This window comes from Cervus elaphus, chromosome 9 (assembly GCF_910594005.1).
Source record: "Cervus elaphus chromosome 9, mCerEla1.1, whole genome shotgun sequence".
NCBI lineage: Eukaryota > Metazoa > Chordata > Mammalia > Artiodactyla > Cervidae > Cervus > Cervus elaphus.
The window spans coordinates 100451140-100478858 of NC_057823.1; the positions used below are offsets into that span (position 1 = coordinate 100451140).

At 38.2% G+C, this 27719-nt stretch overlaps 1 protein-coding gene across 2 annotated transcripts in view; it reads right to left on the reverse strand.

The window, feature by feature from the left end:
- The window catches only part of SLCO4C1 (solute carrier organic anion transporter family member 4C1), a 76840-nt gene extending 61627 nt beyond the window's left edge, over positions 1–15213 (reverse strand). The window contains exons 1-2 of one of the 2 annotated variants that reach the window (XM_043913696.1): positions 14462–15213; positions 10643–10906 (exon numbers count right to left, since the gene is read on the reverse strand). In XM_043913696.1, the coding sequence (XP_043769631.1) occupies positions 10643–10906; positions 14462–14783 (586 nt within the window). In that variant the 5' untranslated portion in view covers positions 14784–15213. The remainder of the gene's footprint in view (positions 1–10642; positions 10907–14461) is intronic. The other variant, XM_043913697.1, reaches the window with a different exon arrangement.
- Between the last annotated feature and the right edge of the window lie 12506 nt (positions 15214–27719).

Below are 27719 nucleotides of genomic sequence, written 5' to 3' on the forward strand. Positions count from 1 at the left end.
CATGAAGGACAAACAGATGGCAAAAGAGCACAAGCAAAGATGCTCAACATCATTAGCCATTAGGGAAATGCAGATTACAAGCATAACAAGATTTCACTACAACCTAGCAAAATGGGTAAAATAAAAAATACTGAGGGGGAATTCCCTAGTGGTCCAGTGGCTAAGACTCCATGCTCCCAATTCAGGGGGCCTGGTTTCCATCTTTTTTTGGGGAACTAGATCCCACATGCCCCAATTAAAGAGCTCACATGCTGCAACTAAAAATTACCACATGTCACAACAAAGATCGAATATCTCGTGTGTGGCAACTAAGACCCAGCACAGCCAAATAAATAAAATAAATAAAAATAAATACTAGAAAAGACTTTTAAAGTAATGACAGCAACAAATGTTGGCAAGGACGTAGATAAACTGGATCATTCATACATTCCTAATGGTACTGTCAGTCTGGAAAACAGTAATAAACTAAGCAGAGAACTGTCACACGACCCATCAGATTTACTCCTAGGCATCCATCCCAGAGAACTGAAAAGTATGTTCACACAAAAATCCATATACAAATGCTTATAACTTAACTTGGGATAGCCAAAAAACTAAGATCAACTCAAATGTCCTTTAGCAGGTGAATGGTTGAACAAAACTTTGTAAATCCATACCATGAAAAACTTACTAATTAGCAATAAAAAGGAAAGAGTAATTAATAAACTCAACTCTGATGAGTCTTTACAGAATTATTCTGAATGAAAAAAGTCAATTTCAAAATGTTAAGAACTGTATAACTACCAAAGTATAGTGCAATTTTTCAACATAAAAATGTTATCATGAGGTGATTTATTATGGAAAACTTTTTCTTTTTTTTTGGAAAACTTTTAAAATGTAAATATTTAGCTCTGTAAGAATGGTTAATATATATAATTGAATATGGTACAAGAATAAGAATGTTCATGTGTTGTAAACAATGAAAAATATTATACTAAGTCTATAAGAGACATACACAATAAAAATATTAAGACAATCCCAAAGTTGCTCTCTTGAGGAAAGAATAATAATGAAAATTTTTCCCCTCTTTCTACTGTTTAGTATTACTCAAATTGTCTGCCATGGCCAACAGAACTTTTCTAACCAGAAAAATAAAATGCATTAATAAAAATCACAGCAAAGGCAGGTCGATTAACTAGATTATCTATAAAATGAAATAATATAAAAGCATATTCTTCAGTTTTGTCTTTTTTAATATTTACAACATCCCACATATATTCTAAGTTAAAAAATAGATACCCATGAGTTCAAAATATTGTTTCCTTAAAATGTGCATTGGTATATATATGTGAAAATGTGATATAAAGATATATGAATACGTATAAAGGTTAGTAAGAGGGTAGGAGAATGTGTGTATTAATGACTGAGTTCAGTTCAGTCGCACAGTCGTGTGCAGCTCTTTGCCACCCCGTGGACTGCAGCACGCCAGGCTTCTTTGTCCATCACCAACTCCTGGAGCTTGCTCAAACTCATGTCCATTGAGTCAGTGATGCCATCCAACCATCCAATGACTATGGATGGATCCAATGACTACAGTATTAATGACTATGTAATGTAAAAGTACAATCGTGCATAACTACTTGTGAATACACATATGAATATGTATATACATTAAAAGGCTGAACTACTGATAGTGTGCTATCTAGGATGTGTTATCATGCAGAGTTACTTCCTTTTATTCTGTATATTCTAGTTTTTCCCCTTTTATATCATTTTTTACAAATTTTCTATCTTCTAATTGGCTGCCAAAGGGGCATATCATATTCAAAATTAGGAAAAAATTAAAACTATTTAGAAAAAGACAACTTGACTATTTAAAAGGCAATATTTTAGTATGTTATATTGAGTAGCCCCAATTAATTTAGCAAATCAAGTTTAGCCAGACTTTGGGGATATGCTGATATCAAATGGCACTTACAAAAACATGTGTCAGACTGAAAGATTTTTAGTTGTCCATATTGTAGCCACCATTGACAATAACTAAACAAACCAAGAAAGGCAATTTTTTACATTAAAATAGCCATTAATTAGCATGAACATAATTTTTATTCATTACTATTATTTGATGAGAACTTACCCACACCAGGCACTGCCTTAGCACTGCGTGTAGTTTCCTATGAAGGAGCAGTTACTACTACCATCATGATTTGATAGTTGAAAAAAACCTGTGCAGGATCACACAGCTCCATCATACAGTGCTTGAGCAAAAATTTAAACTGTTTTGTCTGGCCTTGATATCCCTGTTATACTACTGATACTTTCACTCAATGTAATGTGCTGATACCACTAAAATAAAAGAAAAAATACAGTAAAACACACTGGCTAATTTGTGCATTTTTAAGAACTAGTGACCAAGAAAATTGAATTTCCTCATTTTTTTCTTACCACAATTTTTACCAACCATTCTGAGGAAGCTACAAAAAGCATTGCTTAATCATTGCCTCCCATATATTACATCTGGTTAGACACAGCTATGGCTATGGTCCGCTTGAATGCCTTTTCAGAGCATTTCCTTTTATTTCACACATGAAGATAAATAAGGGTAATCACTACTAAAGTCTAGCCAAAAACATCTGACATTTTAGTATCACTTTAGAAGTACAGTAGATAGTGAAATCAATATTTTAGCAAGCAATTAAGATGAAAGCCAAAAATAGAATACCAATGCATTTTGCTTCTATTTCTGAATATGCTTCTCATTTTAGCTTCCTTTTTCATGTTGCAAATTTTTCAGATCCTACATCTTACCCATAGAGGTCATTTATGGCAAATAATCTTTGACTCTGATAACTTACAATTCTTTCCAAGTCAGTGGCAAAAGGAAGGGGAAATTATTCTTTATGGAGTAATTTTGGGTTCCATAAGGCCAAGCTAATAGAAAATGTGAACAGAGAATCCCAGACTGCCTTTATCTGCCATTACCTACTTACTGCCTTCTGTGCAAGGACAAGTCATCAGACTCCTAACATGCCTCTACTGAAGGCGTCCAGTCATTCATTCATATGTCTGATAACCCAACAAACATTTCTCAGGTACCTACTATCCATCATATGCTGTTATAGGTGCTGGCCATAATGAAGTTTCTAAATTCAACAAGGGATTTAAAATCACATACTTAGACATTAGTGGGAAGCAGACCTTCCCACTAATCTGGAGGAGAAAATGTAAAGTGAAGAGTGGAAGCAGGGTAAAAGGGACAAGCGTATCTATGGAGGTCTTTGGTTAGTAAGTTCAGAACTATACATTCCATATCCCCCAGCCAAAGAGTCACACAATGCATTCACTTTTACAGTGATACAATAAGGCACGTCTTTAGCGTTCATCTTTTCCCAAACTCACTGAACTAGGGGAACCCATGTTTAACATATCCCTAATACTATCAGAAACTTGGCTTGGCAGATCATATTTTGGTAAATGTAGCAACATTACTTTCTCTTGTTCAAGACCATGAATTTTAAAATGTGCATCTGTCTGCAAACTATAACTGGGCAGAATTGAGTTTGTGCTAACATCTCATTGACACATGCCTCCTTACTTATTTTTCTCTGTGAGTTTCCTCTATTTCAGAAGTTAGGTCATGTGAATTTCAACAAAACTGGCTATATTAAGGTAGGTAGTATTTCATGATGCTTGTGAAACTCCTGTTTTAAAGGAAAATATAAAGCAATAATCCTGAAATGAAAAGAAACATTTATTTCTATGTCCACAGTTGACGCTACAAAATAAGGAATTCTAAACTGGACACATATTTCCCAAATGGACTTCTAAAATAACCTGGGTAATTTTAAAAAACATACATTCCCAAGTTCCACTTCTTGAATTAAAATTAGGATCTCCATAGGGCATTAAATAAGGGTACCAATCATCTAGGATAATTCATATTATCTAGGAAGTCTGGGAAACAGTAAAAACAATGATATTAAAAACAGTGATAGTTTCTTCTACAGCACTGAATATCCCTAAAAGTTAGCTCTAGCTCTTTTACTGTTGTATATTAAATTTAAAGATCATTTTAAATAATCCACTTTATTACACTACTACATATTTTAACCTAAGAAACCACCTCTCCTCTTTATTTCATTATAGTAAAATTTAAATCTAAGAAAAATAAAAGTGATTTTTCATACAAAAGAAGCAATATAAAGAAGGAACACTCAGAGGCCAAGCAAAATTAAAGCATCCTGTATTGCACTGAAAAACTCTTGGACCTCTGTCTTCTCCACTCTAGGCAAGCGTTCCATATTAAAAAAATAAAAAAAAAATAAAAAACCTTTAAGAACACAAAACAAAGACAAAACAGTAATTAAAAATTAAGTCCAATTTTGAGTCCTGCTTTAATCATTTTCCTAGTTCAATGTTTTTAGTTAGCCTGCGTAACTAAAGTCCTTTGATGCAAAATGCTCCCTGAAATACCATTTCTAAAACATTAGAAATTTAGTGATTAAGCAAATGGGAAGTGTTGAGCCCTATATATATATCTATATATATATATATATATATATATATATACACATATTTTGAAAGAAAAGGATACGAAAGAGAAACAAGAAAATAATACAACTTAAGAAAATTTATCCAACTATTGGTCAACAGAGAAAAAACAGCTTTACTGGATTTAGTAATTAGTTCTCTATAATTCCTAAGTATTTACTAATGACTTCTGTCACAAAGTCTCAAAGAGAAGAAGAGATCATTTTATTTACCAACATCAAATTAACACTCATCCAAAGGAAATTAAAAAGTGCTTGGATGAAAACAAAATGTTATGTGGCAAAGATTTGATTATTTATTGCATTTTAACAATATTTAAAAGCTATATTAAAATATGTTCTGTTATTGGTCTGTTAAAATACAGCAAAAGTGAGTGGCAAATATGATTTACTTGAAAATGGTTTATGACATTTTTCTATTCTAAGGTTAACATATAAAAAAATTAACCCTTAGAAGCATTTATTTCTCTGAAATTAATTTTTCCTTTTTTTGTGTTTGTCCTTCCATTTTTGAAATTAATTCTTCCTTTTTTCTTGTGTTTGTCCAATGACAGCAAGCAAAACTTCTCTTTGATAAATGTTATTTTCTCCATTCAAAGTTAGATCGTTGCCTCTAACCCTTATGTCTCCACTAAAATTTCCTTTAAGAAAATAATTTCCCAAACCTACTTATATTTATTTTTTATAAAATAGGAAATTCAAGCTGTTTCCAAACACACCTTTCTTCCTTTTTGCTAATTCTTAACCTCCTTTTGTATTCTCACACCTGTGGAAATTATACATGCTTATCATATTTCATATTTTGTGTTCTTCTACTTACCAATTATACTACATTACTTTAATCTCCTCTTAACAGAGAGTATTTCATCCAAACTGATGTTTGGTTTCCCTCAAGTTCAAAACAACAGCAACAAAAAAAGCATACAAAGGAATATATTAATTTTCTCAATATCGGTTTCAAATTAACTTAAAATGGCATGTATGATTCAAATAATATGATTTCTTAATGTTATGCTCTTTAGGTTATTTATATAAAATTACCTAAGAATATTATACATTTTCTTCTAATTTATTTCCAAAAGCTTTCAAACTCATTTGTTTTCCTTTTCTCACTTAAATCTCCAGTTTTTTTCAACATTCTCCTTAGAGTTGGATAAATAACTCAGATTTGTGGTTACATGATCCTGTATTTACAAAAGTAGATTAATTCACTTGCGCAGACAAGTTATACAGACCATTAAAACTGGCTATCTGTTACAGATGACCCAAAAGCACACAAAAGGATGGTCAACATCACTAATTAGTATAGAGATGCAAATTAAATCTACAATGGGGTATTACCTCACACAGTTCAGAATAGGCATCAACAAAAAATTTACAAACAATAAATACTGGAGAGGGTGTGGAGAAAAGAGAACCCTCCTACACTGTTCATGGCAATGTAAATTGGTAAAGCCACTATGGAGAACATGGAGGTTCCTTAAGAAACTAAAAACAGAGATACCATATAATCCAGCAATCCTACTCCTGGACATATGTATGGAGAAAACTATAATTCAAAAATATACATATACTCCAATGTTCATAGCAACACTGTTTACAATAGTGAGGACATGAAAGCAACCTAAATGTCCATTGACAGAGGAATGGATGAAGAAGATGTGGTACATGTATACAATGGAATATTACTCAGCCACAAAAAAGAGCAAAATAACGCCATCTGCAGCAACATGGATGGACCTAGATATTCTCACACTGAGTGAAGTAAGTCAGAGAAAGAAATATCATTTGATATTACTTACTTGTGGACTCAAAAAATGGTACAGATGAGCTTATTTACAAATCAGAAATAGTCACAGATGTAGAAAACAAACGTATGGTTACCAAGGGGCCTCTCTGACAAATCAGCTGGTAAAGAGCCCGCCTGCAGTGCGGGAGACCTGGGTTCCATCCCTGGGTGGGAAGATCCCCTGGAGAAGGGAGAGGCTACCCACTCCAGTATTCTGGCCTGGAGAATCCCATGGACTGTAGAGTTCATGGAGTTGCAAAGAGTCAGACACAACGGAGCGACTTTCACAAAGGAAGGGAAAAGCCTGGAGACTGGAACTGCCATATGCACACGACTATATATAAAATAGGGGACTAATAAGGACCTACTGCATAGCACAGGGAACTCTACTCAATGTTCCGTAATGAGCTATGTGGTAAAAGAACCTAAAAAAGAGTGGATATATGTAAATGTGGGATTCCCTGGAGGCTCAGACAGTGAAGAATCTGCAGGCAACACAGGAGACCTGGGTTCAATCGCTGGGTCAGAATGACCCCTGGAGAAGGGAATGGCAACCCACTCCAGTATTCTTGCCGGGAGAATTCCATGGACAGAGGAGCCTGGCTGACTATAGTCCATGGGGTCTCGAAGAGTCAGACACACTGCAAACTCACACACATACGTGATCCACTTTGCTATACAGCAGAAACTAACACAACATTGCAAATCAACTATACTTCAATAGAAATTAAAATAAAACTGGCTATGTGAATTTAGGGAAGAAAGGGTTTCATTTCATAAAAATATAGAAATTATTTGATATACTTAATCAACCAACTACCAGTAATAAATAAAAAATTTTAAAACCCTAAACAAAGCATAAAAACTAGTCTTAATTTTAGCTGTTACTGACCACCTATGAAATCACTATAAAGTCACTTCACCTCTTTTCCTAGGGGGTGTGTGCATGTGTATGTGTGTGCGTGTTAGTCACTCAGTCGTATCTGACTTTTTGCTACCCCGTGGACTGTAGCCCACAAGGCTCCTCTGTCCATGGAATTCTTCAGGCAAGAATACTGGAGTGGGTTGCCATTTCCTTCTCCAGAGGATCTTCCCAACCCAGGGATAGAATCCGGATCTTCCGCACTGCAGGTAGATTCTTTACCACCTGAGACACATGGGAAGCCCTGTCCTAAGGTTCTACATGGTAAAAGAAGGGATTCACAACTTCTAACATTCCACTTGCAAGTGTCCAGGTTCCTTTACATATATAATGTAATTTCAACCCTGAGTTTTGTATCTGTTACATTGTAAACACCTCCACTTACACACAAACACACCCCAGTGACATTTCTATTAAGGAAAAGTTTCAGGAAAAAAAGAATGTAAAAATTTCAAAATAACAACCAGGCATTTTTCATATATTGACTGTGGAAGAGTAACTGGTACAGTCTTCCCTAAAAGTCAGTGTGACATTACCTATCAAAAATCAGAATAAGGAAGCCCTTCTAACCAGTGTTTTCATTTATAGGAATGAAGACTAAAGAGTGACTTGCATATTTACATAAACATTCATGTCCAGAGATATGTATTGCAACACTAGATATATAGTGTGCAGTTCATACTTCAGCCCAAACCTGAATTCTTGATTTCCACTCCCAATTCTGTTCTACCCAATCTTCCACACGAGAGTAAATGGCCCCAATTGGCCAAACCAAATATGAAGGAGTCATTATCCATTCCTTCTTCACAATCAATCCACTATAAAGACCCATCTCTTTTTCCTCCAAAATACATTGAAAATCAGTCTCTCCTCTAAATCTCTACTGTTAGCAACCCCACCCCAGCCACCTTTATTGCTCACCTGAACTATAGTGAAAATCTCCTGGGTGACTTCCTCGCAAATACTCTTGTCCCTCAGAACAACAGAAGCCAAATGATCATTTAAAAACATAAATACGATCATGTACTCCCCTGTGTAAAACTCTCTCATGAATCCCCATTGCATTTAAAGACAAATCCAAATGACTCACACTGGGGTCTGCCTGCCTCTCAAGTTCATCTCATGCCACATTCTCCCTACCTTTGATGAAGAGAAGTAAAGTGAAGGGAAGTCGCTCAGTCGTGTCCGACTCTTTGCGACCCCGTGGACTGTAGCCTACCAGGCTCCTCCGTCCATGGGATTCTCCAGGCAAGAATACTGGAGTGGGTTGCCATAATGCTGGCCAAAATTGACACTTCCTAACATCTACCAAGCTGTTTCCTGCTCCAAAGCCTGTGACCATTTTTTCTCCTGCCTAGAAATCATCTTTCAGGACTGGCTCCTCATTATCCAGTTTTTATCACAATAGCCTTCCCTTGCCCGTGTATTTTTCCTTGTGTGCACTATTACTTAATACTATTTCTTCCCTTATACACTCACCTCAATCTTTAGTTATCATGTTTGTTGCTTTACTTTGTATTTCCTCCCACTGGTATATACAATCCAGAGGGCATGAAACTGTTTCACTGCTATTATTTCGGCATCAGGTAGAGTTCATATCAATAAATATTCATCATACCAATGGCAGAATAAGGGCAAACTGAATTTTTACTTTTATTTGCCATAGAGAAATTATTATTTAAATTATGAGTCAATTTAGAGTAAAAATTTTACAGCTCATCCAATTCCTCTACCTAATCTACTTCAACTAAAATCATGAAAAACATCAACATGAACGTGGTGAAAACTTGCATGATGTACAATAACGTACTAAAAGTTTACAACCTGGTTTCAAGAACCTTCATCTCTGGCCACACAATCCTTAATCTGTGGCAATTTCCCTTTGGGAAATAGAAATTATTCAAACTGGCTGCAACACAACGGGTGTAAGAAAGACAGGAAGCTAAGAAGATGGCTGAGGACAGATCAGGCTTTTGCACTCGAGCAGGTGTTTATGTTTTAGTTCAAAGAGTTAAAGTTGTTTTTTTTTTTTTAAACAAAGTCTGTACACTTTAAGAACAAGTAGGGCATCTGAACAACTGGAAAAATGAAGGATTAAATTCAGGACAAAGATCACCACTTAAAGGCTATCGATACAATGATGTTTTTGCTATCACAGAATCAGTTCTGTATTTCTTGTGACACAAAATTAAGCTTTTCCTTTACCATGAAGATATCAAAGATACTGTACTAAATCCTCCATGTCCTATTCCTAAAACTACTCCCAGAGAACGTATGTGCAGTTGACCTAATAAAATTTCATGGAATCTTTGATAATATACTAGAATCCAGTAACTGTTCTTTCTATAGGTAACACATTTACCTTATCTCATTCATTTCAAGCTGAACTACCTTTTTAAAACATCTTCTCTTGATCTATATACTTGCATATGCTATTTTTGTTTCTAAAATGAAGTCTGCTTACTTAGTAAGTACACCCCTAAAACCACGCTGCATGATATATATACTTTGTTATTGAAAATACGGTCCTATTTGTTGTCAGTCTACAACTGGGAAATAGATCTTGGGAAATGTTAACACTTTAATATGAATCTTCAATACTAATACAAATATAAAAATCTTAACTTTTTAAAAATAATGGCTCTCATGCAGCAGGCGACAGTTCCCCTTTCTTCCTACTATAAGCCTTTTTTTCATTTACCTAACTTCTGAAAGCTTCTGATTTTATAGCTCTCTGATTTTATTTCAATATTAAAAGTCTCAGGAAGGACAAAAAGTGTTTAAAAAGTCTTACTTTCATTTGCACATTTCTTGGGCCCTACCATAATTGATTTTCCATTAAAAAAGATACTTTGGGGGAGAAAAGGAGAAGGACTACAATCAAACTTCCTTTCTGAGTCTTTAAATAACGTACTGAGCGGAGGAACACTTTAGGTAACTCATGAAGTTTTGTGTCTCTAAATCAGAGTCCAAAGTGAAGCTAGTTTCAGTACCAGGAAAAGCCCTACTCCTATAAGTTTCACCTCTCATTCTCAAATCAGGAGTCAACAGGTCCAGGGTGCAGCGCTGTAAGCACAGCGAACAGAACTACCAAGGGGAAAAATTAGATCTTAAAGCCCCAGTGAAGCCACACCACCGGCAAAGCAAAACAGGTCATGTTTTTAAGAAAGACTGTGTATAATATGGGGAATGAGTATTAAGATTAAAAACTTGGAGATCCACTGAAGCAATGAACAATGCACGATCTGTCTCTATAATCTCCTACTCCACACAAATCACATCATAACAAACCAGCAAACAGTGGAAAACAGTTAAGCCCTTACCTACATACCCATACAAGTGAGTTGCAATACAGAGCCAACACAACTTCTTAAAACAAGCAGAAAGGGAACAGAAACTTACCTTTGAAAAGGGACCCAAATTGGTATTTTCCACTAAAAAATTTGGGCAGTGAAAACACAAGCGCTCCCAGCCCTATCATAAAGGATGAAAACGCAAGCCATCTTGGTTTGTGTCCTCTTTCACCAAAGAATGATACAAATAAAGACAGCAAACAGAAGGCAATGTCATAGCTTGATGATATCAAGCCCGTCAGGGAACTCTGCAATTCATAGCGCTTCTCGATAGTGGAAATACTAATATTTACTAGGCCATTCACCACAATACCTAAAAGAGAAAAGAGGAAATTTATGTGCATTATTACAACCTTACCATATAGAGTATGATCACTAAAATGACATACTAAAGTTTGTTCATTTCTTTTGATATTTTTAAATGTCCAATTTTAAAAATCTCAAAGTTTCAAAACTAAGCAAGCCAAACATATTTCCTTTACAAATCAGTTCTCTTTTAAATTATACATTTGTGAATTTTCAGTTGTTAAATAAAGTTGATGTTTATCACATACCGAATCACAGCTAACCATGTTTCTTTAAATGACAAAAGAGACTGGTAAAGTCTCATGAAGCTGATTCATTAGAGAGTTTCCAGGTATAGTATATTCCCATGGGCCTCACTTGGAAGAATACAAAACATACAGGTGATTGAGAGGTCAAATACTAAAACTGTTCAAATTACTCAATCCTTGACTTAGTCTTATGAAAGGTGCAATTGAGTTCTCAAACCTCTATTTTCTTCTTAGAGTCATTAAAGTCATCATTTAAAAGTTCCTGGGGCAAAAACAAACTAAAAGTCTATTTCAATTACTAGCATTCTAAATCATAGGCAATGTGACAGAAAATAAAAAACAAACAACTTACACTTCATCTGCTCATTATAACTGTGATGGAAGAATATAAAATAAACAAGAAAAAGCTGAAAATTTAAATCTGACTAACAACAAAAATGTCCGATTAGGATACTGATTATACAGAAGTTTAGATATTACTATGCTGCTGCTGCTAATTCACTTCAGTCGTGTCCGACTCTGTGCGACCCCATAGACGGCAGCCCACCAGGCTCCCCCACCCTTGGGATTCTCCAGGCAAGAACACTGGAGTAGGTTGCCATTTCCTTCTCCAATGCATGAAAGTGAAAAGTGAAAGTGAAGTTGCTCAGTCGTGTCCTACTCTTAACAACCCCATAGACTGCAGCCCATCAGGCTCCTCCGTCCATGGGATTTTCCAGGCAAGAGTACTGGAGTGGGGTGTCATTGCCTTCTCCGAGATATTACTATAAAGTAAAAATAAAAACCATCTGATCAAATTACAAAGTTTCAAACTGATTATTCTTTTTACTTAAGAGGCTACCATGAATTGTTTTCAATCATTAATTAATAGAAAAGAGTATATCCAAGACATTATCTCTATAATCTCTTCATATTTTGCTTTATCAAGACTGTAACTGGGAATATATTGCAAGAAACTTTACCCAAATTTTAAAATTCTAACATGATTTTTACTTTCATATCAGTTTAATAAATCTATACACCAATTTATAGCTCTTGAAGTTTTAAGATAAAATTTCTAAATAGCTAGGAATGACAGACTTATAAGGAGGTATAGCTTAGTCGGTAAAGAATCTGCCTGCATGGCAGGAGACCAGGGTTCGATTCCTGGGTCAGGAAGATCCCCTGGAGAAGAAAATGACAATCCACTCCAGTATTCTTGCCTGAAAAATCCCATGGATAGAGGAGCCTGCAGGCTATGGTCCATGGGGTCGCAAGAGACGACACGACTTGGTGACTAAACCACCACCACCAAGGTTGTCTGAGAATCTGAAAAGTTCCCATCTAAAATCAACTTCCCAACACCCTTGCTATACTGATTAAAAATCAGTCATTAGAATTCATTGTTTTTACAGTAAAAAAAATTTCTGAGAAAGTAAATTTGTAGACTGTTATGCAAAGACAGCATTTTAAGCCTAGGATCCCAAAGTAAATTCTACACTACATAAACTCCAAGAAATTTGCTTTTTTAAAAAAAGAAATTTCATGAAAGGCTGCATACTATGTCCACTGTAAATGCAAGAAGCTAGGAGGTACATTAGGAAATTAAATGCTAAGGGAAATACTGTTTATTTTTGATAAGTGGCTGGGTTAAGTAAACTCATTTGACAAGTTTTGGGTCTTTTTTCACAAATTAATCACCTATTATAACACTGTACTTGGAAACGGTCTTCCCAAGAATCAAGGTTGAGAAACATGATAATGTTTTCAGTCATTCAAACTTAAGCTGAAATAAGAATTTATGGAATCATTTTCAGCTCAGATTACACTTCTGAAGGTGGAGATTTCTAGGTAGGGTAACTCCAGGCTAAACTTGACACATTTCTTTAAGAATTTCAATTACATTTGATAATAATTTTAAATAATATTTTATATTAAACATAAAATGATATATTCTGGAATACTGCAGTTTCAGAATGTGTCTTAAAACACAAGATAAATTTTTTACTTGTGAAAGAGTCGGACACGACTGAGCAACTGAACTGAATTTCTTGGAACTTTACATTTGACTTTAAGATGCTTGGTAATCACTGATTTTGGACAATTAAGGTTAAGATGCTGAGAGAGGGCCAACTTTGGTGGGGACAAGAAAGGTGGAAAGGGAAGTAACTCAAGCACAAAACTGTCACTAGGAGAAGAGCTGCAGCTGCTTCGCAATCAACAAATATTTACTCAGCACCTAACCTGTGCAAGCCCCACGGAGTTGCTTTAAGGCAGTGGGGCAGGAATAGAAACAGCTAGAATATATTTCGATTCACTATTCTGTTAATCTTTAAAAAAAGCAATTTCAAACCCATTTTTTTCCGATTACATTTCTTTCCATCAGTACTTGACTGCCTCTTTACAAGTTTTAAGCTGTGACCAAAAAAAAAAAAACTACTACATCCCAGCTAATTTATAGCATGTCCTTGAAGATGCTCCATTTTAATGCTCCCTGTCCTTAATTTGTCGCCCTAGCATAAGTTCCATTTCTTTCATTCTCTGCATGCTTTCCTTCATAAGAACCACTCTCCCAATGCCTACCCCTCCAATCGAGACTTAGATTGCAACCTTCTGAGGGTATAAAACTGGGCTTTTATCAGTAACTCTCAAGAGAATCTAAAAGAGATCCGTGAACAAACAGATATGGGGTTTGAAGTGCCTTACCAGTTAATAACGCCTGAAGCCTCTGTAGATTTATATTCCCTGGGCTCACGAGAGCATCCAGTGCGCTCCAATTACACTCACAAAATCCTGAATGCGTGGATCTGACCAATCCTATGTATGTCCAACAAGTTTCTCCTTGGCGAACCCCCTACCTTCAGCTGCACATTTATCGACTCTCTTCCAGAGCGATGTAAAGACAAACCCCTTTAATAAGCGTGTTTGTTTGTTTTTGTTTTGTTTTAGCAAAATGCATGCTTTTGTAATGTAGAGAGGCGCCCCCCACCCCACCCCGAGCACCCGGTTCCCGAAGGAGGGCTCCCCTCATTTCCACCTTCTCTGCAGGAAATTGCTAGGCTGGAGGTAGAACACTTAAAAGAGAAAGAGCTTGCCTGGCAAGTTTTCAATGTTTCGCTAAAAAGAGAAGCTAAAAATGCAGAAGCGTGAACCTGGTTGGTTGGCGTCGGTGCGAGCGCTCGCGAGTCCTGAGCCCCGGGACCACCCCTCTCGGGCGCGCAGACCCCCTCACCCCCGGGGCTGGCGGCGCACCTGCCCCCCCCAACTCTCCTCCCCGGCGCCCCTCGACGCCCCCCGCTCGCCCCCAGCCCCCGGGAGCCGGCGCCGGTCCTCACCTTGCGTGAGGGCCAGGAGGCAGTAGTGAAACAGAAAGCCCCGGGGCGTGTTGCAGCGCTGGAGAGCCCGGGGTTGGAAGCTGCCCAAGCCATAGGGCCCCTCCTCATATTCGGACAGCGACCCGAGCCGGGAGGCGTCGGGAGCCCCCGAGGGCTGAGGCGACTCGGGGCGCTCCGGGGGCTCCTGAGGCGGCGGCGAGCCCGCGTCCGGGGTGGACACGACGGAGATCTCGATGCAAGGCGACGACGCACAGAGGCGGCGCGGGTTTTCTGGGCTGGAAGCGACGAAAGCCGGGTTCTCGATGCCTTTGCAGCTTTTCATGATCCGGGCGCGTCCTCCCGACTCCCTGGGGCTGCCGCAGCCGCAAAATAATAATAATAATAATAATAAATAAATAAATAAATAAACCCAGGTTCCGCTGGGGCTCCTCCTCCGGGCAGGTGGCAGCGCCCCCGCGCGGGGCAAGTCCCCGCCTCCCCGGCGTCCCTCTCAGGGGCTCTGTCGCCGCCGCCGCCGTCGTCGTCGTAGCTGGGAGCCGCCTCAGCTAGCTGGCGGCCGTCGGCCTCGCCAACCTGTTGCCGCCCCCGCGGAGGGAGTCCCCGCCTCCGGGGCGTCCCTCTCAGGGGCTCCCCGGCGTCGTCACTGGGAGCCTCCTCAGCGAGCTGGCGGCCGCCGAGCGCGGGCGTCCGGCCCCGCGGCGGTGCGGTCGGCCCTCGGCCTTGCCCACCTGAGGCCGCCCGCGCGGGGCGAGTCCCCGCCTCCCGGGCGTCCCCCTCAGGGGCTCTCTCGTCGTCACCGTCGCCGGAAGCCTCCTCAGCGAGCTGGCGGCCACCGGGCCTCGCCCACCAGGGGCGAGTCCCCGCCTCCCCGGCGTCCCCCTCAAGGGTTCTCTCGTCGCAGTTGTCGCGCGGCCCGTCCGGAAGCCTGAGAGGGGGCCCCCGGGTCCCCCCGCGCCCCTTCCCAGGGGCTGGGAACCAACAAGACGTTGTGGGAGTCGTCTGGCCGCTGACTGGGAGGCTGAGAACATACCTGTTTCAGGAGATAATTCCAGAAACTTTCCAGCAGCCTTCTTCCCTTGAACTAGTTGCTCAGTCGTGTGGCCCCCTCTTTGCGACCCCATAGACTGTATAGCCCGAGTTCCTCCGTCCGTGGAATTTTCCAGGCAAGACTATGGGGATTCGCCATTCTCCAGGGGATCTTCCCGACCCAGGGATCGAACCCGGGTCTCCCGCATTGCCTGTAAAGCGTCTGAGCCACCCGAGAAGCCTTCCCTTGCTGCTTAGCGAATCAGGCTTAGGTCTGGACTCCCAAGACTCTGAGCCTCCACAGGTACAGTATTTTGGATTCCATGAGCATCGTGCTAAAAGACTTTATACCTGTCATCCTCCCTAGAAACGGAAATCCCTACCAGCCCTCACCGCTACAGCCATTGGCATGATAACCACCTTTCACTTTGGGGGAAGCTTTCACTTCCCCCAAAGTGAAAGAATACAAATTAAGAAAATTTAAAGCCATGTATATATATAATATTCTCTTAGCTGTACATTGCATCCCTTCAGATGAACAATGCTGATAGTAGTGTAAATAATTTCTGTCTGTGGAATAAATAACAATAACTCCTTGAAGAACTGAGCACCACTATGATAATTGTAGTTACAATTCATTCATTCGTCCTTTCATTCATTCAACAAAGCATATTTATTTTCCGGGTGCCAAACACTGTTAGAAGTTGTGAAAAAGTGCACAAAAATGGACAAACACCCCTAGGCTTACTATGCTTACATTCTGATGGAAGACAGACAGTAAGTAATAAATATGCAGTGCGTGCGTTCTCAGTCATGCGTGACTGTGATCCTGTGGACTGTGGGATTGACTCTATGGACTGTAAGATTTTCCTCGACAAGAATATTAGAGTGGGTTGCCATTTCCTCGGTCAGGGGATCTTCCTGATTCAAGGATGGAACCTGCAGTCTCTGTCTCCTGCACTGCAGGTGGGTTCTTTACTACTGAGCCCACCTGGGAAACCCCTAAATATGTACTGCCTGCAGGCGAGCTCAGTCCGGTTTAACTCTGAGATCCTGAGCACTTTAGCCCACCAGTCTCTGTCCATGGACTTTTCCAGGCAAGAATAATGGAGTACGTCTCTACAAATGCTATGGAGAAAAGTAAAGCAAGGATAGGCTGGGAAGTGTGTTTGGGGGAAGGGGGAGAATTTGATGCAATTTTAAATAGGGTGGTCAGGAAAGGCCTCAGGTTTTTAAGCAAAAACCTAAAGTAAGGGAGGGAGTCTGGTATGTTGGGGAAGTAGAGTGGGCTAGAATGAGATGGTTGGAGAGCACTAGAAGTTCACGGCAAGTAAAGGGGTACAGGTGGGGTGGGAGAGGAGTGGCGGGGGCCAGACCCTGTAGGCCTTTATAAGGACTTTGGCTTTATTGTGATTAAAACAAGAAGGTTTGGAGCTGAGGTGTGACACGATCATGGTACGATTAGATTTTCAAAGAACCCATTCTCTCTCCCCTTCCGAAGGTAAACTAATGTATCTGAAAGTAATGTATTTTAAACAAAGACATTATGATCTTGGAATGTTTATCGTTCCCTACATGAAATGTTTATTCCAAAAAGGAACATAAGAAAAATCACAAATACTGTATTTTTGCTACGTAATCAGGGCTACGTACACAAAGCTGTGAGACGTCGTAAGACTGCAGAATGTTAAGGAACCTCCTTCTTCAGATCTGATTATTGGTTATGCTGTGCTGTGCTGAGTCACTCAGTCGTGTCCGACTCTTCCAGACCTTGTAACTGTAGCCCGACAGGCTTCTCTGTCCATGGGGGTTCTCCAGGCAAGAATGCTGCAGTGGGTTGTCATGCCCTCCCCCAGGGGATCTTTAAAACCCAGGGATCGAACCCAGGTGTTCCGCGTGGCAGGCAGTTTCTTTACCGTCTGAGCCACCAGGGAAACCCAAGAATACTGGAGTGGGTAGCCTATTCCTTCTCCAGGGGATCTTCCCAACCCAGGTTTCGAATTGGGGTCTCCTGCATTGCAGGTGGATTCTTTACCAGCTGAGCTAGCAGGGAAGCTCCAATTATTGGTTATAAAAATTCTCAAACAATATGTCTGAACTACATTTAGCAAAGTTAATAGAGGTCTCAGATATTACTGAATACTATTACTGTTGTTATTGTTGTTTTTCAGTCTCTCAATCATGTCAGACTCTCTGTGATCCCATGGACTGCAGCACGCCAGGCTCCCCTGTCCTTCACTATCTCCCTGAGTTGGCTCAGATTCATGTCGATTGAGTCGGTGATTCTATCTAACCATCTTATCCTCTGCCACCTGCTTCTCCTTACTCTGCCACCACCTCCGTTCAATCTTTCCCAGCATCAGGGTCTTTTCCAATGAGTCTTTTCCACTACACTGCTATATGATATCATTTTCAGTAGTACTATTATTCATTTGTTAGGGCCCTTTTATCGAAAGTTCTATTGGAGTACTTCACTAAAAATTAATCATGCTATCAAGTTCTGGGCTTCCTCTGTGGCTCAGCTGGTAAAGAATTTGCCTGTAATGTGGGAGATCTGGGTTCGATCCCTGGGTTGGTAAGATCCCCTGGAGAAGGGAAAGGCTACCCACTCCAGTATTCTGACCTGGAGAATTCCCCGGACTGTATAGTCCATGGGGTCACAAAGAGCTGGACATGATTGAGAGACTGAGCGACAACATTAACGGCAGTATAGTATTCAGTAATATCTGAGACCTCTATTAACTTTGCTAAATGTACTTCAGACATATTGTTTGAGAATTTTTATAACCAATTCTAGAGACAGTTTTCAAGTCTTCCTATCCTCATTTAACACCTGGCTAATTGCCTGCCCAAGAAGCTACTTCTAGATTCAGTGCTAATGCCTCTTAAACAGTAGTAATTCGGTAGCACATGCTGGTCCTATCCAAGTGTAGCCTTACATCCAGAGATGAGAGTATGGTGATGGAAAGGTTATCATTCATCCTGAAACAAGATGTTTTATTTATTATAACCATAGACAGTAAGCTCACTTAATGTAGCATGGAGGAATGTTTGTCAAACACTATTACTTCTTAATGAAATAAACTAGAATTTAGAAGAAAATTCACAGTGGATGACATAATATAAGTACTATTTTGTAAAACTTTTCTCACTTATATACTAATCCTATTTTACTGATGAGGGATTGAGATATAAAATATTTATCTTATTTTGAACAGACATACACTTGTGGCTCAGTGGGTAAAGAACCCACCTGCCAATGCAGGAGACATAAGAGACGAATGTTCAACCCGTGGGTTGGGAAGATGCCCTGGAGGAGGACATGAAAACCCACTCCAGGATTCCTGCCTGGAGAATCCCATCGACAGAGGAGCCTGGCAGGCTACAGTCCAAGGGGTCACAGAGAGTTCAACACGACTGAAGTGACTGAGCGCACACACATGTACATTCTGTTTTTTATCCCCACACAGTCAAAAAAAGTCTACCCTGGCCTAAAACCTAAGGAAAGAGTGCAAGTGGAAACTAGCATTTTTTAAATGTCCTGTCATTTAAACCTTATAAGAGCAGTATCTACTATCATCTTCATTTTATATATTAAAGAAACTACACTCCAGAAAGAATTAGTAACTCTTCCAAAGTCATATAGCTAATAAATAGTCAACCACTTATTAAGGATTTCAACATACTTCTCTCAGTTAGATATCTTCCCTGGCCTCTGCATTTTCTCTCTTGTAATGGCTATAGCCTGTATTTGTGGTTAGAATTATTGCATAGCAATTCTGAGAGATCAAAACTCATATTTACTTCATATTGATGAGGTCTGGAAGACTAATGCTGCTCTGAATTCCCCAGACTTTGCAAATATTCAAATTAGAATTGGTATGTAATCATCCTAGACTCATTGAAAAAGAGTTTCGACAAAAATAAGTGGTGTTTAAATGTATAAATAGATATGGTCACCATTTTATCTCTGAAATACAAATTAACTTAACCAATCAGCAAAGTTTGCTTGATGAAATGTAAGTACATTCATAGTTTAAGACTATTTTGCAGCTTTGAATGAAGAAATTCAGACTATCAAAATCAAAGAAGCATAATCTTCATGCACTTAAATCCATGCTGGCTAAGGAGAAATCACCACTCTTGCTGTGAGGAAGAGTAGAATTTTGCTGAAAGATTAGCAAAAGTACCATTGCTTCATCTTAGGTTCTTCTTGCTCTTCGAGAAAGTGCAAGAAGTACTTTCCTGTTCCCTCACATCCTTTATGCTGCAATTTTAAAAACAAGGGGGTTGAAGTTTGCAAAAACCAAACAACTTCATAGATTTTTATCTCTGATAATTGTGTGGAAAATTGTCATTTGAAAATTCTTTGTTCAACCTAGGGTAAATCTAGTGAGCATATTCAAAATGCCATCTTAATTGTCAGGAAGTAATTAATAAATTGCTGTTCTTTTAGCAGATTTTATTTGCTAAATTTTTAAACTGTGGAGAACGAGAGAAAGAACAGCATCTAGATTTAAAGTAGAACCCGCTCCCCAGTGTACACAGGAGCAGAAGTCCCTGCCTGCGAGTTCCATTTTCTGGCATGTGAAGTAGTGGATCTTCCTTATCAGCTGGGTGAACCCAGGGGAACTGGACTAGTGACAGAAGCTTTCAAGATGATCCCACCAACTCCGCTTGCTCTGATCCCATGCTTAAAAGCATTCTAGTGATTATATTTTTGCATTCTATGTAGATACACTTATAGGGTGAAAATGTACTTATCTGCCTATCTAGAGTATTTTATATTCCTTTGTTTGCTTTTAACACTCCATCAGTTCCCTTCCACTTTCAGACAGGATGTGAAATCTTTGGCAGTATAACATTATGAGGTTCATAGAATATTAAAATTGGAGAGATCCTGAGGAAGCCTGAAGAGAAAGATGGTCAAATGCAGATATTTTTGAGATAACTTAAAATCCCAGTGTTCACAAACATACTACTATATAAAATGGGTAGCTAATAAGGACCTACTGTGTAGCACAGAAAATGCTTCTCAATATTCAGTAATGACCTTTATGTGAAAAGAGTGGATATATGTATATGTAAAACTGACTCACTTTGCTCTACAGCAGAAACTAACACAACATTGAAAATCAACTATACGCCAATAAAACTTTTTAAAAGGAGAAAAGAAAACAAAGAAGAGTGAAGCAACACCAGAAAAAATTAAGAACAAAAATTCCCAGCATTAAAGATTTATAACACCACTAGATCTCATATTAACTAAACAAAAGTAGAAAAGACTGTTTCATTGCCTCATCCAAGAGGAGTAGTGATACTCCTAGTATTCTTCACTTTAAATGCTCTCCAAAATGTATAATTAAAAATTGCAAATTATATCCAAGAAAAAAGTTAATGCTGACTAGATTTGTAAAATACTGCTTTGAATTGCAGTTTTACAGGAAAATACGTTTATATTAAGAAGGAAGACAGCTATACTTTTCTTTCTGTAATACAAACCATAAATCACAATGAGATGTATCTATAAACAGTACTGATCATAATTTTTAAAATAAAAAAGGTAAACATTTAATACAATAATTCTCATAAGAAAGAAAACTCAGTAGGAAGTGAAAAATGAACTATTAGTATAAAATTTACTATATAGTATCAAGTTAAGCCTTTCATTGATAAGTGATTGTTATTGTAATTCATTCAAAACACTGAATTCTTTAAAAGTATACTTATGGTCAAGTATCACAACATTCAGTTCAGTTCATTTCAGTTGCTCCCATCATGGAGAAAGCAAGGGAATTCCAGAAAACATCTACTTCTGCTTCACTGACTATGCTAAAGCCTTTGACTGTGTGGATCACAACAAACTGGAAAATTATTAAAGAGATGGGACTATTAGACTACCTTAACTTCCTCCTGAGAAAGCTGTATGCTGGTCAAAAAGCAACAGTTAGAACCAGACACGGAGCAACGGGCTAGTTCCAAATTAGGAAAGGAGTACAACAAGGCTGTATATTGTCACCCTATTTAACTTCTATGCAGAGTGCATCATGTGAAATGCTGGGCAGGATGAATCACAAGCTGGAATAAAGCTTGCCTGGAGAAATATCAACAACCTCAGACTGTACAACAATACCAAATTAGCAATTATGATATTGTTTCTAAAACACATTGCTTTTATACTCAAGGTTTGAGTTTGATCCCTGGAAGCAGTCTTCAACATGCTGTGATTCTATCAGTCAATTCAATTGCTCAGTCGTGTCTGACTCTTTGTGACCCCATGGACTGCAGCCCACCAGGCCTCCCTGTCCATCACTAACACCTGGAGCTTGCTCAAACTCATGTCCATTGAGTCAGTGATGCCATCCAGCCATCTCATCCTCTGTCGTCCCCTTCTCCTCCTGCCTTCAATCTTTCCCAGCATCAGGGTCTTTTCAAATGAGTCAATTCTTTGCATCAGGTAGCCAAAGTACTAGAGTTTCAGCTTCAGCATCAACCTTCCAATGAATGTTCAGGACTGATTGCCTTTAGGATTGACTTGTTTGATCTCCTTGCAGATCCAAGGCACCCTCAAGAATCTTCTCCAACACCACAGTTCAAAAGCATCAAATTCCTTAGGGCTTAGCTTTCTTTATAGTCCAAATCTCACATCCATACATGACCACTGGAAAAATAAAAGCTTTGACTAGACATGCCTTCGTCAGCAAGGTAATGTCTCTACTTTTTAACGTGCTCTCTGGGTTTGTCATAGCTTTGCTTCCAAGGAGCAAGCGTCTTTTAATTTCATGGCTGCAATCACCATCTGCAGGGATTTTGGAACCCAGAAAAATAAAGTCTGTCACTGTTTCCATTGTTTCCCCATCTATTTGCCATGAAGTGTTGGGACTGGATGCCATGATCTTAGTTTTTTGAATGTTGAGTTTTAAACCAACTTTTTCACTAACCTCTCTCACTTTCATCAAGAGGTTCTTTAGTTCCTCTTTGCTTTCAGCCATAAGTGTGGTGTCATCTGCATACCTGAGGTTATTGATATTTCTCTCAGCACTCTTGATTCAAGCTTATGCTTCATCCAGCCCTGCATTTCTCATGACATACCCTGTGTATAATTTAAATAAGCAGGGTGACAATATACAGACTTGACTGCTTTTCCAATTTTAAACCAGTCTGTTGTCCCATGTCCAGTTCTGTAGGCTTTACATAATCGCAATGTCATAATCATAACAAAATGCCTTCTTTACTGAATAGAGAAACAGCCATCCTGCCATTCTTGATAGTCCATGACACCCACAATTTAACCACTCTCCACTTCTTAACAAAAGAAGGGAGATAATGAAAGTTACTAGAATTTAGACTTATAAAACTATATGAGACATGAAGATTTTACTTGTTTAGCAGCCTTCCATCAAGATTAATGTCCAATACACCCAAAATCTCAGTGCATTCAGAAGCAGAAATAGGCCAATAACAGATAAAGTGATAGTGGTGAGTGAGGAATTTTCATATATTCTTTCACAATAATCTTTTTACAATTCACTGGGAGTTAGAAGTCTAGTGTGAGATGAAGGGAGCTAGCAAGATGCTATTAATTAGCATAATAATTTACTTGTAAATAAAGTAAGAGCTTTAATAAACAAAGTTCAAGGCAGTAGACACAGGTAAAATAAATCCCTTACATTTTCACTCCACAACTTGTGAAAACTCTTAGAGTATGGTCCTATAGGACAAGGACAAAATGTACACTCTGCAAAAGAGATATGAAAATAGAGAATTGCTTGAGTGAGTATCCAAAGAAATACACAGAATCAACTGTCAACTGATTGACAGTTCAACTGTCAGTTTAACACAATTTAACAGACAGTTTAACACAATTTAACTGTCTCTTCAGTTAAAGAGAAGGTACAAGGCCCTCCATATTCCAACTTATCAGGGGAGTTGAAAATTTGCTAGACTAGAAGAAGAAAAAAAATACTGAAGGACTATAAGAATTAAAAACTTCTGAGGCAGTCGTGAAACAAAAACATTTTTTTTAAATATGAAAAATGGAACACAAAAACTGGCATTAAAAGAACAGTCAGTGAAGGGACTTCCACCTTTAGGCAGGATGGGGTAACAGAGACTAGATTTAATCTCTTCTTGAGACACCCAAAGGAAGAAGAAAAAAAAAGACTCCGTGAAGGGAAAAAATGTTTTCAAGACACCCAATATCAGATTATGAAGGCCAGTAATCTCAAAGAGATGGGAAACAAACTAGATGAGCAATTTGCTGCCTTGAGAGAGTTTTCAAGTGATGGTGTGTGTGGGTAGGGTGGGACAGGACGTGAGATCCACAAAAAACCCAGCAGACTCTCTTGAGTTGAGGTGACAAAGCTGAAGATTCAAGACAGCTAGAATGTGCAAGATGAAACACTGGAATGGGAAAGCTGGACTGGGTTGATGGGCAGAGGATTCCCTAGAGTATTTAGCAGAGCCCAGAGAGATGTGTAAAGAAATGGTCCTAGTCCAGGAAAAGAACCATCTGAATAGATTAGAAGGACAGTGGCCAGTAAGGCAACATGAATGTGAAACAAGTTTTCAGACATTTAAAAAAATGGAAATATTAATAATTTATCTTCCTGAGCACCTGCAGCTATGTTATAGAAGTCCTTCAGGCTAAAGGAAAATGATAACAAGTGAAAATAATGATTTGTGCAAAGCAATGAAGAGCACCAGAAATGAGGAGATGGAGCTTAAGGTCCATGGAGAAATATGTGTGATTTTATTATGTCAGTCTCTTTAAAAGACAATTCATTATTTAAACAAAAATAAAGAAGTATTGTGGGATTCACAGTTGTGTAGAGGCAAAACATATGCCGACAATAATGCAAAGACCAGACAAAAAGAAATGGAAGTATGCTATTGTAAATGTCATATATGTGAAGTGATAACATGTCGAAGGTTTAATATGATGACTTACACCATGAGGCATAGAGCAGCCTCTAAAATAGCAACAATAATAAAAAAAGCCAAGGGAAAAAAAATAAAGTGGAAATACATTAAATTAATCTAAAAGATGGCAGAATAAGAGATGAAAGGGGACAGAATGGATAAGACAAAAAGAGAACAAGTAGCAAGGTGATGATTTACACCTAACTATATTAATAATCACACTAAATGTTAATAAAGATTACAATTTAAAGGAAAAGATGATCAGGTCTGATACAAAAAGCAAGTACCAGTTAAATACTGCCCACAAGAAACATACTTTAAATATAAATGCTAAAAGTAGAAGATTGAAAATGATATATTACACTTATACTAATCAAAAGAACCTGGAATTGGATACATGAATAACAGTCCAAATAGACTTCACAAAGAAGAATATTATCTGAGATAAATAAGGTTATTTCTTAGTGATAAAGGGGTAAATTCATCAATAGCACTTAATCTCAAATAATTATGCATAAAATAGTGTCAAAATGCATGAAAATTAAGACTGATAGAACTGCAAAGAAAAAGACACAAATCTACAATCATGCTCAGAATAATTAATATGCTCTCAATGATTAATACAACAAATAGAAAACTCAAGAATATATCAGACTCAAACAACACTATAAGCAATCTTGATCTAATTAACATTTATAGAACTTCTCACCAATAACAGTAGGCCACACATTCTTTCAAAGTGCACACAGAATGTTTATCAAGATAGACTTTGAGCCATAAAAAAAGTCTCAGTAATTTTTAAAAGACTCAAGCCACACAAAATATGTTCTCTTGTCACTATGGAATCAAATCAGAAATCTGTAACAAAGATATGTAGAAAATCCCCAAATATGTGAAAACCAAATAACACAGCTCAAATAACCCACAGGTCAAAAACAAAATCAAAATGAAAATAACTGAATGGGAAAAAAAAAAAGCATCAGAATTTGTAGAATGCTAGTAAAGCAATGCTTATAACATGCCTATAAGAAGAAAGGGCTTGAATCAGTGACTTCAAGTTCTACCATAAGAAACTGAAAAATAAAGAACAAATTAAATGTAAAGTATCAAATAATATACAATGGGAATAATAAAGGCCAGAGAGGAAATTAATGAAATAGATAACAGGAAAACAATAGAGAACTTAACAAGACTAAAACCGATTTTTTTAAAAGATAAAATTGAAAAATTTCTAGTCCAACTGACCAGAAGAAGGGCACAAATCACCAATATCTGGAACAAGAGAGATTATATCATTACAGACTCTACATATATAAAAGGATATAGTTATAAATAACCTATGCCTACAAATTTGACAGTTTGGGTGAAATGAATAAAAATCCTATAAGACAAACTACAAAAGAACTCTTAAGAGGTAGCAGATCATCTGAACAAGTCTAGGTCTGTTAAAGAAATTGAATTTGTAATTAGAAATCTTCCCACAAAGAAAACTTCAGTCCCATTGACTTTTTTTTTAATTGAAAGATAATTGCTTTACAGTATTACATTGGTTTCCACCAAACATCAACATGAATCAGCCATAGGTTTACCCACGTCCCCTCCCACTTGCACACCCCTCCCACCGTCCTGATCCCACCCCTCTAGGTTGTTATCACGCCCTGGTTTGAGTTCACTGAGAGTAACATGGAAACATACATTACCATATGTAAAACTGATAACCAATGGGAATTGGGAATGTAAAACGGGATAACCATAAATGGGGATAAAATGGGAATGTAAAACAGACAACCAATGGGAATTTGCTATATGACCCATCGACTTCTGTAAGAGATTCCACTGAGTATTAAGGAAGAACTTGTATCAATTCTAGACTTCCCTGGTGGCTCAGCAGTAAAGAATGCTCCTGCATTGTAGGGGACACAGGTTCAATCCCTGGGGCAGGAAGACCCCCTGGAGGAGGAAATGGCAACCCACTCCAGTACTCTTGCCTGGGAAATCCCATGGACAGAGGAGCCTAGCGGGCTACAGTCCGTGGAGTTGCAAGAGTCAGACATGACTTAGCAACTAAACAGCAAAGCAATTCTACATAAACCCTTTCAGAAAATCAAAGATAAGGGAACACAACCCAACTTATTCAGAGGCCAGCGTCACTTATTTATCTAAATTTCACTGTAGCATCTACCAACAATTATCTTATATTCATGTAGATATGATAGATAAATGTGAGGTAAATGACAGTACTGTTAGTCTTCTTGATATTATTGAGGTATTATGGCCTTTTTTGGTTGAATGACTGGCAAAACAGTGATTGAATAACAGACTAATATCAACCATAGAGAATTTTAATAGAAGCTGAGAACATATATTAGGATAGGCTGCCAAATAATTCCATGAACTTAAAGCAGACTCTTTCTGGTTCATAAATAACAGATTCTTTCTGGTTCATGAAAGGTTCAATGTGACTTTTCCTCTTTAGGAGGCTCTCCTGAATGTTCTCCTTCCAATGAAGAACTCAGGGATCCAAGTTCCTTCCACTCTTTCATTCTCTATGAAGTCTTTTCTTGCAGTCAGTCAATTGGACAGAGTACACCTCTGTACTGCATGTTTCTGGCTAGCACTGTAACAGATTATAGGGAACTTCTGTCCATATGTCACTGATCAAACTCAGACCTATGCTTCAATGCAAAGGGAGCTCAGTATAAAAAACAATTTGGTGAACATATTGCATTATATCTGCCATTAATATTATGAAAATTTTGTATAACAGCATCAAAATTCACAAACTAAAACCATGATCCATATCCAACAAGATGACATAGGTTTAAAAAATTCTATAAATCAACTTAAAACTGGAAAATAAACATTTGACTAAATGTCAGCTAGTTAAAATATGAATCAAATGTGTGTTTTAAGAAACATTAATTGAAGTATGAAATCCAGGTTAAGATTTTCTCTCTGCATCATTCAGACTGTCCTGAAATACTGTTTTCTATGCTGATTCATGCACCAAGGAAACAACTGACTAATGGGAGCAGGCCCAATGATGTTATAAGTAAGATGGAATGAAAAACTGTAATTTTTCACATGATAATTAGTTGAAAAAAGTATGAGAGTTTATCCTGAAGGAAAGATACAGGGATAACTAGCTGTTGTACAATATTTGAGTGAGGGGACCATTTGAAACAGAGATCACATTTATTCTTTATGGTTCTTAAGATTAGTAAAAGGACCTTTCATGTAGAAGGAAAACTTGAGTTCAAAATAAAGAAAATCCTTTGTAAGTAATTGGAACAGTGATTCTCAAAATGTT